At 53.9% G+C, this 15,004-nt stretch overlaps 2 protein-coding genes across 3 annotated transcripts in view; both read right to left on the bottom strand.

Annotated features, from left to right (window-relative positions):
* Nucleotides 1-12,814, bottom strand: part of TNRC18 (trinucleotide repeat containing 18) — a 78,869-nt gene extending 66,055 nt beyond the window's left edge. The window contains exon 1 of one of the 2 annotated variants that reach the window (XM_032872755.1): nucleotides 12,522-12,814. In XM_032872755.1, the coding sequence (XP_032728646.1) occupies nucleotides 12,522-12,708 (187 nt within the window). In that variant the 5' untranslated portion in view covers nucleotides 12,709-12,814. The remainder of the gene's footprint in view (nucleotides 1-12,521) is intronic. The other variant, XM_032872752.1, reaches the window with a different exon arrangement.
* FBXL18 (F-box and leucine rich repeat protein 18) overlaps nucleotides 1-15,004 on the bottom strand; it is a 96,531-nt gene that overhangs the window by 7,147 nt on the left and 74,380 nt on the right. The gene's annotated exons all lie outside the window — the stretch shown is intronic.

The raw sequence follows: 15,004 nt of genomic DNA, 5'->3' as shown, positions 1-15,004 counted from the left end.
CAAATCCCGACAGCTGTGTGTGTGTGTGTGTGTGTGTGTGCGCGCGTGTGTGCGCGCGCACCCGCGTGCGCAGTCCCCTAACGTTACACACAAATGGAAAGCAGAATCTGGGAGTGGTCTGTGCACACCCACATTCCCTGGAGCATTATTCACAAGAGCCAAAAAGTGGGAGCCACCCAGGGATCCGCTGGATAAACAGAATGTGCCCCATCCATGCAACCGGACATGATTCAGCCTTAAAAAGAAAGGGAGCTCTGCCACGTGCTCCAACACGGATGAATCTTGAGGATGTTACGCTAAGTGGAAATAAGCCAGACACAGAACGACAAACACCGAGACAAAAGTCGGAGGCCTCTTCTATGAAGTCCCTGGAGTGGCCAAGTTCATAGAGACAGAAAGTGGAGGGGCAGGTGCCAGGGTCCTGGGGTCGAGTTCCACCTCAGGCTCCCTGCTCAGCAGGGAGTCTGCGTCTCTCCTCCCTCTGCTGCTCCCTCTGCCCCTCCTGCTTGTGCTTTCTTGTTCTCCCTCAAATAAATAAAATCTTAAAACAAACAAACAACACACACACAGAAAGGGTCAAAAAGAGCCAAGGCAACCTTGACTTAAGGATGAAGAACAACGTGGGAGGTCTTTGCTATCAAACACCCAAAAGTATAACACCCACGAGAGGGAGGCCTGAGTGCCATCGGCACAGGGGTACCCGAGCAGATCTGAGACAGGCCGGTCCATGAACAGCCCCACAAGTACACAAGCAGAGGAAAGATGGTGCCGTCGATACATGCGGCTGGTCAACCTGGACATCTGTGCGGGAAAAACCATGATAGAGCCCCTAACTTCACACGGCACGTCAACACTAATTCTAGGTGGACTGTGGGTCTCCACCCAAAAGGCAAAAACAGGAAAGCCTCCAGAAGAGCCACACTGGAAAATACCTTCACATCTGGAGGGCAAACAAAGGTTTCTTACAAACCATAAGAAAACACAAACCAAAAGGCTGAGATTGCTATACGGAACTGCACTAGAACAAGAAATGTCCAGGGGTGCCTGTGCGGCTCCAAAGTTAAGCGTCTGTCTGACTCGGAGTTGGGTTCAGGTTCATGGTCTCAGGGTCGTAGGATCCGGCCCTGCGCTGGGCTCAGCATTCAACGGGGAGCCTGCTTGAGATTCTCTCTTTCCCTCTGCCCCTCAGCCCGCTCGCTCTGGTCTTATTATCTAAAGATAGAAACTTTTAAAAAATGAGAAGTGTCTACTCATCCCAGGACACCATTAAGAAAAGGAAAAGGCGAGCCACCCCGTGGAAATAGATCTGTGCATCATGTCACCAGGGGAGGGTTTGTGTCCAGAATATATAAAGAATCCCCACAAATCAGTAAGAGAAAGACAACAGAACATAGAAATGGGCACTGGGAAGGTGGCAAATTCATCCAAATGGCCAGGAAAATGACTACTCAGCCTCTCTGGGGTTTTTTAAGTTTATTATTTTTCAGTAATCCTTACACCCAACATGGGGCTCGAACCCATGATCCCGACATTACGAGTCGCGTGCTCCCGGTGCCCTGGTACTCAGCCTCTCAAACGGGGGAGGAGATGTGAATTAAGAGGCGTTAAGGTCCATAAGGAATGTGGGACAATATTAAACATTAATACAGGTGGGAAGGAAGCGTAAACAGTCCAGCTACTCTGGAGAACAGTTTGGCAGAACATGGAAAGCTGCCCCCACAGGGATATACCCAAAGGCGAGGCAAAAGAATGAGCAGAGCCGGTCCAAATTTAAGAGGCTAACCACCAGGAACGGCTGAAATCCGAAAACAACCCAAACGTCCATCGACAGCTGGATAAGCACACCATGACATCGCCACGGGAGGAACACCTCCAGCAAGACAACCCCCCACCCCCGACCAGGGTCACGGAAAAGTCTCACTATAAAAGACACACACGAGACCATACACTGCACACTTCCTCGTACCACACATGAAGTGTGTGGACAGACAGCTCAAATCTCTGGGGGTTCGATGGGGTCACCTGGGGACAGGGAAGGGGGAAATGACCCAGGGTTATGTGGGCAGAGGAAGGGGGGGGAGGCTGTGGGAAAAATATAACAGCCGTACATCTATGATCTGTGCCCATTTCTCTGTGTATCCTAACCCCAACAACAAATATCCACAGAAGAAAGGTCGGGGGGAGGGGGAGAGCGTCCAATCTGAACCTTAACACAGTAAATATCACACTCTGGGTAATTTTTATGAACACTGAGAAAAATCCGCACAAACCGAAACAAGTACATAAATGAAAATGAGGCAGGAGAGGAAAAAGAAAGAGAAAGAAAAATTCCTACCCAGGACCTAGTTCTCCTCAACCCCAGGCTTGCCAGCAGAGAGAGCTCAGGCCTAACTTCTAGATTCCCTGGCTTCCCAGCTGTGTGGCCTCGAGGGGGTACCACAACCTCTCTGGGCCTTACTTTCCTGTAAAGTAAAATGAAAGCAGCGGGACAGGAAAGAAGCCGTGACTGCAGGGCTGGGACGTGGGTAAGCAAGGCAGACAGACAGAGCTCCAGGCTGGGATGGTGGGCAGACAGCTTTCTCTACATTGTCTTGATACTGTGGCTGGGCCACTGCCACTGTCCCCACGCTCCCATCAGTGTGACAGAGGCAGCGGTGGATGTTCCCCCCAACCAAGCAGAGGTCTGGGAGCGGCAGAAGCCACCAGGCCAGATCAACCAGCTCCAGCAGGGCCTTCCCAGGAGGGGAGGAGTCCTGCTGGGCCCGCCCCACCTCCCCTCCCCAGCTTCCTCCCCTCCAGCTCCAGCTACTGGGTTTTGTTCCTCCAGCTCCCTCTGAGCCACCGCCTACCAGGCCTCCCTCCCCGTTCTGCTGGGAGCCAACCCTGACTGACACACACACACACACCACCACCACCACCACCACCACCACCACCACCACCACCCCCGCCCACGGGCACCCAGGAGGTCAGACCCCAGCAGGCATTCTCCAGCTTCCGGCCACCAGAGAAGGCTGATCTGGCTTAACTCCAGTCCCACTTCCAGGGACCCCGGCAGGCTGGGACTTTGCCTGGCCCAAGCCAGAAGCCCAGCCCACAAAGTAGGTACTCAAGTCGAAATAAAGGGAATCCCGAAGCAGCCCAGAGGGGTCAAGGCCGCAGCCCTCATGGTGATGTGCAAATGGGTCCACCCCAGCCTGGGGTCAGGGCTCCGGGCCTTCTCACTTCCACACCAATTACAGAGGACTTCCCCACTGATTTTTTCCCCTCCCTTTCACCGAGGTCTAAGGCCTTCTAGGACCCCAGGGCCAAAAGTTAGGAGTCCTGTTGAGTGGAAATGGCAGGAACCAAGGAATGCGGGCACCCGGGCCAGGGGAAGGGGAGTGGGCTGGATCCCAGAAGCCGGGACAACACAGATCGGACATGACAAACCCTTTCCCAAATGCCAGAACTTCATGGAAACGACAGCCATGCAGTTTACAATGGAGAGAAAAGAAAACAAGACAGGAATGGAAAGGAGACCACCCTCACCGGGGGGCTCAGTCAGTTGAGCACCTGACTCTTGATTTCGGCTCAGGTCATGATCTCAGGGTTGTGACGTCAACCCCCCCCCCCCCAAAAATCACACTCCATGCTGGGCATGGAGTTGGCTCAACACTCTCGCTCCCTCACCCTCTAACCCTCCCCCACTCACCCACAGGTGTTTTCTCTCTCTCTAAAACAAATAAATAAAAGTCTTAAAAAAAAAAAATGGGTGCCTGGGGTGGCTCAGTTGGTTGGGCAACTGCCTTCGGCTCGGGTCATGATCCCGGAGTCCCGGGATTGAGTCCCGCATCGGGGTCTCTGCTTAGCGGGGAGTCTGCTTCTCCCTCGCATTCTCCCTTTTTACATGCTCTTTCTCTCTCTGAAATAAATAAACATTTTTATTTTTTTTTAAGATTTTTATTTATTTATTTGACAGACAGAGATCACAAGTAGGTGGAGGCAGGCAGAGAGAGGGAGGGGGGAAGCAGGCTCCCTGCCGAGCAGAGAGCCCAATGCGGGGCTCAATCCCAGGACCCCAGGATCATGACCTGAGCCGAAGGCAGAGGCTTTAACCCACTGAGCCACCCAGGTGCCCCAATTAATTTTTTTTAATTATAAAAAAAGAAAAAAATGTGGTGGGAAGGGAATTACAAAATACTGACAGAATTAATGTTAATACCAAAAAATTACAAAAAAGAATTCATTCTGAGGGACCTGTTTCCAGATCAGTATGGCCTATGGAGTACCCAAGAAAGCAAATGGCAAAGGAACCCAGAGTAAGGCACATCCATGCTCAATGTCAGAACACCAGTGATGAAAAGAAGAGTAACAGTAAAAAAAAAAAAAAAAAAAAAAGAGTAACAGTGTTAACTACCTATCAGGCTTATTTTGTGCCAAACAATGTTTTGGGCTTTATGTGTATAAGCCCCTTTCAGTCTTCATAGAAAAGGTAGGCACTATTCCTCTTACACACACACACACACACACACACACACACACCTAAAGCATGTCCAAGACCACATGGCCAGTAAGCCATGAAGCACGAATTTCAGTAATTCTAAAAGATTTTAAGCATTTAGAAAATAATTTTTAAAAAAAAAAGGTTCACAAATGAAGGTCAAGAATCAAAATAGCATCACACTCCAGTAACACTGGATTTAAAAGGTGATGTTGCAAGGGCGCCTGGGTGGCTCAGTGGGTTAAAGCCTCTGCCTTTGGCTCAGGTCATGATCTCGGGGTCCTGGGATTGAGCCCCACATCAGGCTCTCTGCTCAGCGGGGAGCCTGCTTCCCCCTCTCTCTCTGCCTGCCTCTCTGCCTACTTGTAATCTCTCTCTCTCTCTGTCAAATAAATAAATAAAATCTTTAATTCCTTCAAAATATTAGGGGCAAATTATTTCCGAAACGCCAGTCAAGTATGATGGTAGAATTAAAGGCATTCTCAAGCATACTAGGTCTCCAAAAAACTTGCCTTCCGTAGATTGATTCTTTCACAGAAAACTACTGAAGGATGTGCTCTACCAAAACAAGGAAGTAAGGCAGAAAAAAAGGCAGGCAAGGGAGTCAGTCAGGAAACAGGAGGTCTAACACAGCAGAAAGGTAAAGGGAGTCTAAAGGACAATGGCTCCACAAGAGGCCCAAGCATCAAGCAAACCACACTGGAACAGGAAGATGGAAAACTCTAGGAAGGAAATCTCCAAGAAAAGCACCAGCTCACACAGATCTGACCAAATGAAAAGTGCTCTAAGAGACTGGAAGAAAGAGATTCTGAGATATTCCAGAAAAATTTTTTTAAAGGCCCTTAATAACTCCAGGAAATAAAAAAGTGAATTTCACTATACTGCCTGGCTCAAATGTGGACAATATTTACAAGGCCAAAGCCATAACAGTAAGCCTGGTTTAAACACAACTGTATAGGGAAAATAAACATGGTGGGGGGGTGCAATAAAACAAGATTAATATTACTAAGTGCTTCTTTTTTTTCTTTAAGGTTTTATTTTTTGGGGGCACCTGGGTGGCTCAGTGCTTAAGCCTCTGCCTTCAGCTCAGGTCACGATCTCAGGGTCCTGGGATCGAGTCCCACATCAGGCTCTCTGCTCTGCAGGGAGCCTGCTTCCTCCTCTCTCTCTCTCTCTCTCTCTCTCTGCCTGCCTCTCTGCCCACTTGTGATCTCTGTCAAATAAATAAAATCTTTAAAAAAAAAAAGATTTTATTTTTTTATTTGACAGAGAGAGAGACACAGTGAGAGAGGGAACACAAGCAGGGGGAGTGGGAGAGGGAGAAACAGGCTTCCCACCGAGCAGGGAGCCCGATGAGGGGCTCGATCCCAGGATCCCGGGATCGTGACCTGAGCCGAAGACAGACGCTTAAAGACTGAGCCCCCCCAGGTGCCCCACTAAGTGCTTCTTATATTACAGATACTGTTCTAAATGTTTTTCATGTGCTTCACTATTTAATCCTCACAACAATCTCATGAAATAGAAACTACTGTTTTCCCTCATACTACAGATGAGAAAACTAAGGTACAGAGAAGTAAAGAAACTTGCCCACGGTCTCACACTAATAGATGGGACAGTCAAGAAAGACTCAGACTCTGACAGCCCGTGGGAAACCTTCATCTTCCCAAGTCAACAGAGAAAAACATAACCAGCAGCAGAAGCAAGTTATTACACAGAAATAGGGATGAAAAGGCCGCAAGAAATAGCCAAAAGACTTAAATTAGGGAATCAAGACTAGGGAGACAGGAAGCAGGGGATGGCTGGTTTTCTTCAGAATCCTTGTAACACTATTTAAAATGAGGCGCAACTTTTACTCTAAGATTTATATTAAGCATAAAGCAGAACTGCACACCATCAAGGGCGGGGGGAGCTTTAGAGTAGGAAGAATATTTCCCGATAAAAGTTAAAAAAATAAAAGAGGTGGGCGCCTGGGTGGCTCAGTGGGTTAAGCCTCTGCCTTCGGCTCAGGTCATGATCCCGGGGTCCTGGGATTGAGTCCTGCATCGGGCTCTCTGCTCAGCAGGGAATCTGCTTCCTTCCTCCTCTCTCTGCCTGCCTCTGCCTACTTGTGATCTCTCTGTCAAATAAATAAATAAAATCTTTAAAAAAAATAAAATAAAAGAGGAAAAAAGTTTTAAAAGGCACACACAATGAGATGCTAACACACAAGCCCCAGCATCAACAGAAGCTGAAGAAACTGACAATGTCTTACTATGGGCAACGACATGGAGGCATCAGAACACTACCACTTAGAATGGACAAGGGTGCAAACCACTAGGAAATTCACAACTATTAAGACTGAACGTACACCCTGTGACCCAGCAATCTGCTCCTAGGTATTATTTCCAAACAGTAAGGGTGTCCATATGTGCACCAAAAGGCCATGTTCATAACCCCACTATCCGTTGCAAACACTGGAAACAATCTAAGTGTCCATCGACAGGCGTGGATAAATGGTGCTATTTTTATGTATCATACTCTACAACAAGAGATCAGTTACTGCACACACCCAGAGATGGATGAATTTCACACACAAAACACTGAGCAAGACCAACCAGAAATAAAAGAGGGCTTGCTGTGTGATTCCATTGATAGAAGTTCAAAAATAGGTAAAACGAATCTAAGGTAGCAGAAATAAGAACGATATTGGAGGCGGGGCTGATAGTCGCTAGGAGGAAACATGAGGGAGCCTTCTTCTGGACGCTGGAACCATCCTGACCTTGAGCTGGTTGGTAGTTAATGGGTGTTCTCATTTTGGAAATATGCAATGTTCTCAACACTCCCGATTGAAATGTATTACAGTGTATCTGTTACACAAAAAAAAAAAAAAAGAGAGAGAGAGAGAAAGATTAAACTGATGGGTTCAGGTTGGGACCTTGGGAGTCCCAAGAGCCCAAGGGCCATATACACTATTCCAGAGGCCCCTGGAGAGGACCGGACTAGAACAAGGAATTAACTTGTTAGCCTGATGGCTTGAGTCATCAGTTAACGATAACAGTAATTACAGCAATCACTTTCACTGTAACTTTTGCAGAGGGCCACTAGGCTATGCACCTGGAAGGGACTTGCTCCTTCAAACGTCACAACCGCGGAACGCATTTAGTACCGCAAATGGCCCCATCTTACAGATGAGAAGATCAAGGCTTAGAGAATGATCGCACACCCAGTACGTGCAGAGAAGGAAGATGGCAGACTCCAATCTAACCTCAGCCCCTCCCTAGGCCAACCTGGAAACTGCCAGGCAGAATCTTTAGATGGCTCGTGAGGGCCCAGAATGTGCCAGATTGTGAGGGTGCGCCGCGAGGGTGTTTTGCTCACATTCACTAACTCATGAGGGCTGACTGCCGGCCAGGGCTCCCTGCAGCCCCTGGGGAGGCCCAAGACCTGTCTGGACACCAGTTCCCACACCCCCCGCCCCACTAAAGCTGGGCTGGGAAGTCGAGGACAGGGGTGGAAGACAGGGCTCCGTGTGACCAGAAGGGAGCTAAGTTTGCTCCCACGCCGGAGCTGGTCACTTCCAAATCAAGAATGCTTAAAATCACCACCTTCTCCCCAGATCTGTTCCTGAACATTACCCACCCCCCAATCCAGCTTTTCTCCTCCTTTTCTGCCCCTCTGAATCCATCCTAGCAGCCCAAGCCTCTCCCAGGCCCCCAAACCCTGGCTGCCTCCATCCTCCTTCCCCGGTCACTGTCACCCCCCCAACCGCCTCCTCACCACTATCTACCAGACAGCCTCCAGCTGGCAACCCAGACTAATTCTGTGAAATGCTTATTCTGAAATAATTTCAAACTCCAAGAGAAGTTTGACCTAGCACAATGACCTACCATATGACCCTCCCCAGGTCCAGCCATCGTGAATTCTCTCACCCTCTACGTTACCCGGTGTCCGTGATTTATCGGTGTCTCCCATACATAGATAAATTACAGATACTACTTTTTCTCTTCCCGAGCCATTCCTGAGTCAGCGGTGGCCATCGCATCCCCTGTCCCTAATCATGTCAGCGTTCTTACTTCCAAAAAGCAAGGACATTCTCCTCCAAAAGCACTGTACAGTTATCAACTTCATGAGACCTACTATTGATCTGATACTATCAGCTAACCTACAGCCCATACTCCAATTTCATCAATTGCCCCCAGGATGTCCTTTAGAGCAATTTCTTCCTTGATCCAAGATCCAATCACAGGCCATTTTTTTTGCTGTCACATTTTTTTTCTGTCTTTTAATCAGGACCAGTTCTTGGCCTTCCTTTGTCTTGTTTGCCACGGACACTTTTTTTTTTTTTTTTAAGAGTCCAGACTCTTTCTGTAAAACGTTCCTCACTTCGAATCACTACCTCCTTTTAAAACCCCGAACTGCCTTCTCATTCCTCTGCGTGAAATCCCAAGACCTCAACACTGGCCTTCGGGGACCTGCAGGGTCCCCCTCCTGCCCTACCCCCAGCTCATCACTCCCCCCACCCCCGCCCACTGCCCTGCTCCTACGTCCCTCACTCCTGGGAGCCCCTCACTCCAGCTCAAACAGACCTCGGGCATACTCTTTCCTTCACAGCCTGTACCTCTATTTAAAATTATTTCCTTCGCTGATTTGTGTGCTCGCTGCCCAGCCCCCACACTAGGATGGGAGCTCCAAGGAGGGCAAAGATTTTTGTCTGGTCATTGCCGGATTCCCAGAGCCAGAGCAGTGCCTGGCATACGGGATGCACTTGGAAATGGTTTGCCGAACCAGTTGTACAAGAAAGGAAGCGCTTGGATTGACAGCCAAAGAACCCGCAGGCTCAGAAAGCCAGGGGGCTAGAGAGGCCCCTCTGGAGTGCAGAAGCTCCCCCAAGCCTCTGCCACGCTTCGCGCTTCGGGCTGGAGGAGGAAGCACGCAGCACATCTCCTTTATCTCTTGATCGCATCACTCCACCAGCCAGTCCCACTGATTAATCTCTTTAAATCAATCCCAGTAGGCCAACGGGCTGGATTCCAGAGATAGAGCTGATGCACCCGGGAAAAGGCCCATGGCCCCCTCCCTATTGTCCACTGGCCAGTCCAAAGTGCATGGCCTCTCTCTCCATACTGATCCCTGGGTTCCACCCCCCATTCATGTATCTTCCAGGGCCCAGCCAGCCCCAGGAATGGGGGCAGGGAGAATAAACATCCAAGTACAAAATCCTGCTAATAGGTCTTTAATTGCAGCCTGAGGAGGACTGGGAGTCCAGGCCTCCCAACCCCAGAGCACAGAGACAAGCCTACCAGGTGCTTGTCACTTACTTGTCCATTTCACTGACTCCTGCTAACATTTAAGGGCTCACTGGCTACAACAATACTCAAGGTTATGGGAAAAGTAATGGCTAACCAAAGCTTTCGTTCTTGACCTACCTCCTCTTCTGCCCAGGAAAGGACAGAACCCCTCAGCCTAGACCCATGATACAGGAAAGGCATCTTCTCCTGGACATCTTCACTCACCACAACCCCCGTCAACACCTGCCTGCACCTGGTCACAGCCCCGCCCAGAGCTCTCGGGCAGCTCCCTCTGCCTAGGAGGGCTGGATTCACAGGCACTCCCACCTACTTGGCCTAGCAAACTGGGAAGGGGTCCAGAGATAACCCGACCTCTCACAGCCTTGCTGTGTGACCCAGGGCACAAGGCTCAGCCTCTCCCGGGTTCTCAGAACAAAAACAAACAAACAAAGATAGGGCTGATAACGCTGGCCAGACCTAAGTTGCTGACAACCAAGTAGGAGAAGCGCCTCAAAGAGAAAATTTAGCACCTGCACCCAGCAAAGAAAGAGGGGGAGGGGTGCTGGGTTGAGGAATTTGTAATCCACCCCACCCAAGCAGTGAATGGGAAGCAGCTCTCCACCTCCAGGCTAATGGGATTAGCACAGGGCTGGGCTCTAGGCGTTGGCCTAGGGTCCAGGGTCTCCCAGCGGCCACTCAGGGTAGGGGGAGTAAGGGGGAGCACCAGAGCCCTCCGGGCCTTCGTTCCCAGGTGAGCACAGGCCAACCAGCTCTTCCCAGAGCCAGCCTGCTACTTCCTCCATGACCTCAGCGGCCAAGCATGCAGAAGTCAGGCAGCTCCTAAAGCAGGAGGTGTAGAAGGCAGGCCTTTGCAGCCACGTCCAACTGGACTTCCTCCTCCTGTCTGCTAGTAACCTCCTGCCTCAGCCTCCCCATTGACCCCATGGGTGTTTGGTGGTCTGTCTCAGGGCCCTAGATCGCTGCAGGCAGACCCAGGCACCCCTTGATAAGGGCTGTTTGCACTGCTGCTCATTAGGGCACTTGGCCTCTGGTCAGGCAGAAACCAAACTCGAGATGGGGCGCCTTCTCCCTGGCTGGGGGAAGGCAGAAGGCCAGCCAGGAAGATCCAGGCTCTGACTCCCAGGCTGAAGAAGTTGGTCTTCACCACCCTCACTCAGGACTAAGTGACCGGATGAGCTCAAAAAGACAAGCGAACACAAAAATTACTGTGGCCTCTGGGGGCGCGCAAAAGGGGATGGCTCCAGTGGCCCTTTGTACCCCAGGACAGCCCAGACCCCTCCTCTAGAATCCCGGCACCCCTCCCTCACCCACAGCACACATTTGAGAGAAAATCGTAGCCCTGGTCATGGACCCCTGGGCAGAAATGTGGCCGCAGCTGGGGGGGGGGGGGGGGACACGCGCGCGCCCCGAGGCCAAGACCCAGTCCTCGCGCCCCCGCGGGCGGGGATGTACGCGCTCGCTGCCCCGCGAGTGCCCCTCCCCTGCCCAGCGCTTCACAAAGGCCCTTTGTCCCGCCGAGCCCCGGGACTCCGGTTCCTGAAAAGTTCCATGAGAAAAATCAAAGAGAGGCAAAACCGGGCGAGCGCGGCCTCGCTCGAGCGGGCAGGATCGGTGGGACAGGGCCAGGGAGGCCAGAGGCGTTCCTTCCAACGCCGAAGGCAGAGTCGGCGGCTCCAGGAGAAATCGCAAGGCTCCCAGTCTACACTCTGGAAGTGGGAGAGGTGGATTTTTTTTTTTTTTTTTTTTTTAAGTGAAGCGTAGGATGCCTGGCGAAGAAGCTGGAGGCAGCCAAGGAGGAGGGACCGGGTGTCCTTCGGTGGCAGGTCTGGAGGTCCCCTGGTCTCCCTTCCCACCCTGCCCGACAGCAGCGGCCGCGGCCAGCTCAGGACAAGCTTCTCCTGGCCGGGTGCGATCCCTAGCGAGCCTGAGCAGCCCTCTCGGAAAATGGCAGAGGCCTCCGGGCCCTCTCCGCCACCTCCTCCCGCGCGGTTCCATGTCAGACCCAAGGTCTTCCCTCCGCCGCTCAGGGCCGGCCAGATCCGCTCCCACGCCGCTTCCTTCCCCTAGCTCCGGGATGGCGGTGGCCCAGTTTCTGCGCCCCATCGCGCCGCGCGCCTGCCGGAGAACACCGGGTTTCTGGTGTCGGAGCTGCTGCGCTCCTGCCGGGGTGTGAGTTCTGGGACAGCCGCTCTCTTTCCGCAAGTATCCGCCCGCCGGCCGGAGGCCGAGATCTCCACCCTCCCCACAGCCCCACTGCTGAGAGGTGCCCGGAGACCCCGCGCCATGCGACTGGAGGAGCTGGAACGGAACCGGGGCCCACGGGCGCCGGGCAAGGGCGTTTGCCAAGAAAAGGATCCGAGCTCGGGGAACGGATGTCTCAAAGAGTGTGAAGCTGGTTTATTCTTTTCTTGCCCAGATTTTGTGAAAACCCCAGCCTGGGCTGGAGCCGCAAGGGCCCCGGGATTTCGCCCCGGTGGCTCGGATTTCGGCAGACGCGTGTGCTCTGGAGGGCACCGGTGCACTGGGGAAAGCAACCGAGCAGCGCACCCCTTTCCGCCGGGTCCTCTGGACTGGCCTCTGTCCCGGGCCCGGGAAGCTGAGCCTGTCCTCACTCCCGTGGACCCGCCGAGGGAAAGGGAGGTGCCGCGTCCCTGCCGAAAACGCCCAGGAACAGGCTGAGCAGTTTTGCCCGGGCCTCCCTCCCCAGGATCCCGCGGGGACCGGAGGGGGCGGCCACGGCGCGGGGCACTTACCCGGGTGCGGGTGGAGATTGAGGCCGGCCATGTACTTCCCGGGAGGCAGCGGGCCGGGCAAGCCAGAAGCGGGCAGGCGTCCGGCCGCAGCGGTGCCCATGCGGTGGCTGTCCATAGCCAGGCCGGACAGCAGCGGCGGCGGGGGGCCGTGCACGGACCTCGGGGGCCCGAAGTCTCGGCCATCCATCCTCCGCGGGAGTGCCGCAGCCAGCCCCCCACCCGGCCCGCGGGCCTCGCTCAGTGGGACCTAAAAGTTCGGCCTCGGCGTAGTCCCAGAATCCTCGGGCGGCGGGGGCTCCGCGGCGTGCATGGCGGCGGCGGCCAGCGGGGCTTGCGCTCGGCTGCGGGCCCGCGGCCCGGGGCGCACAGGCGGCCGGCGGTGGGGCCCCTCCGGGCGGCCAGGCGGAGCTGAGCGAGGCGGCGCACACGGCGTCTTGGAAGGGAGAGGAGACGGGCCGCAGAAGAAACGGGGGGGGGGGAGGAAAAAGGAGGGGGGGGAAACAAAGTTTCAGAAAGTCGTCTTGCCTTTCGGGGTCGGGGACTGCGGATCGGGTGGCCAGAAATGAAATCGGGGGTAACCCCTTTTCCATAAAAAGTAAAAATCCATGCTCCTTCCTCCGGCGGCTTCAGGCTCCCCGGCACTTGGCTCGGTAAGTGGCCGGCGGCGCGCTGCGCCCCAGCCCAGACTGGCTCGGCGGCTCACGGGTCCTCCCGAAAGTGGGGAAGGCCCCTCAGCCGCGCCCCGGCTGCATAAATACAAAACCTCCCAAGTGGGACTGATTCCTGGGCGTCACATGCTGCAGGGTTTCAAACCGTGAAACCTTTTCCACGAGCAGTTCGAAATCTCTCCCTAAACCCTGTGTCACTATCTGATCCAGCAAGTTTAATATTTAACCTTCTTGGCCCCTGGCCTGCCTATTTTGAGTCTGCTTTCCCTAAGCTCGCCCAGAGCCACCAATTAGCGTTTTTTGTTGTTGTTGTTGTTGTTGTTGTTTTGTTTTGTTTTTCGGGAGAGAAGGTGCAATGCCGGTTTATTATTTTTAAAGAGACTCCGTGCCTCCTCCCGCCGCCCCCCTCGGGCCACTGTGAGTCGCAGAGTCTGAGTACGAGGACCCGAGACGTGGCATTCTCGCCCGAGGACTGGAAAGAATCCTTCAAAACAAGCTTTGGTTTCATTTTCCAACGCCTTGGCCTGGGAATCCTGCGGCCCGAGGACGTGGCCTGGCGCAGGGGATCTGGGCGGGGGGGGCGGTCAGAGGGGAAGCAAGGGGCTCGAGGGTCTTGCTCCTACCCTAGCTTACCCCCCCCAACCCAAAAATAATCTACAAAGAAAACCTTCGCAACGCGGGCAGACCAAGGGGCGCCTCCCCCAGCGTTGGGTAAATCCCCCTGTAGTTCCAGTTTAAAGCTGTTTGTTTAAAAGATTTGTCCTTTGCCGATTCCCATGGGGGCGGGAGGGGGTCTTGGAGCCAACCGTGCCCTCGCTCTCCGTCTGCCCGCAGCAGCTCGGATTCCTGATTCTGGGAGGCCCGGTCGCTCCTAGAGCCGCCGATCCACGCCAAAGCCACCAGCTCCGGGTGCCCGCCCTGAGCCCCGCAACCGGCGCCCAGCCCCCCGAACTGCAGACCCCCTCCGCCGCAAAAAAACCCCTCCCGGTCTCCTTCTCCAGCCTCCCTCCCCAACTTCGCTAAGGGTACTTATTTTAACCCGGTTTTGGTTACAAACACCCCCTTCCCTCCCTCCCTCGCTCACTCCCATCAGGCTCTGGTTACCAGATCCGCGTTTACTTTGGAAAAATCTAAGATCGCCACATCCGAGGATACATGTCTTAAGGAGGCGATGAGCTTTCCGTGATTTTTTTTTTTAATGTTCTTTGTGTAGCTTTCTTTTTTAAAAGCTAGCGCTTCGGAGGCTGCCCCGACGCCCCACTTTGGGGAAGTCGATGTGAAGGCCCCCGGAACACCCTCACTCTGGTCGAGAAGCTGGCTCGGCCATCTGCGGGCTCCGCTGCGTTCTCTCTACTTTTCTCCCCCTCTTAAATGCAGTTAAAATGGCTGAATTCCGGCTTTTAATTAAAAACAGCCTATAATCGAAAACGTCTCGGCGTCCCTGGCTCCCCCGCCGCCTGCCGGGAACCGAGAAGGGAACCGACGCCCCTCAGCTCGGCTGGGCGGGCTGGAGCAGGGCTGAGGGCTCAGGTGGGCGCCCGAGGCACCGTGGCCCGCCCCCACCCTTCCCAGGGTGCCCCCACCTCGCCGACGCCGGTCCCTGATCCAGCTCTTGGGGGCCGGAGAGCTGCGGGGATCCCCCCGCGCACCCCGAGGGGGCGGCGGGTTGGGGGGGGTCAGCCGGAGAAGTTTGGAGACCGTCGCGCCCGGCTAGGGACGGACGGGCGGCCCGGCGGCGTACCTGGCGCGGCTGGGCTCCCGGCTCCAGGCTCCGGTGACTGCGACTCCGGTGGTGGCCCCGGCTCCCGGCGCGGC

This window comes from Lontra canadensis, unplaced genomic scaffold (genome assembly GCF_010015895.1).
Source record: "Lontra canadensis isolate GAN:19392208 unplaced genomic scaffold, GSC_riverotter_1.0 scaffold45, whole genome shotgun sequence".
Lineage (NCBI taxonomy): Eukaryota > Metazoa > Chordata > Mammalia > Carnivora > Mustelidae > Lontra > Lontra canadensis.
The sequence above is the reverse complement of the archived record's forward strand: the minus strand, read 5'-3'. Positions and strand labels throughout refer to the sequence as shown.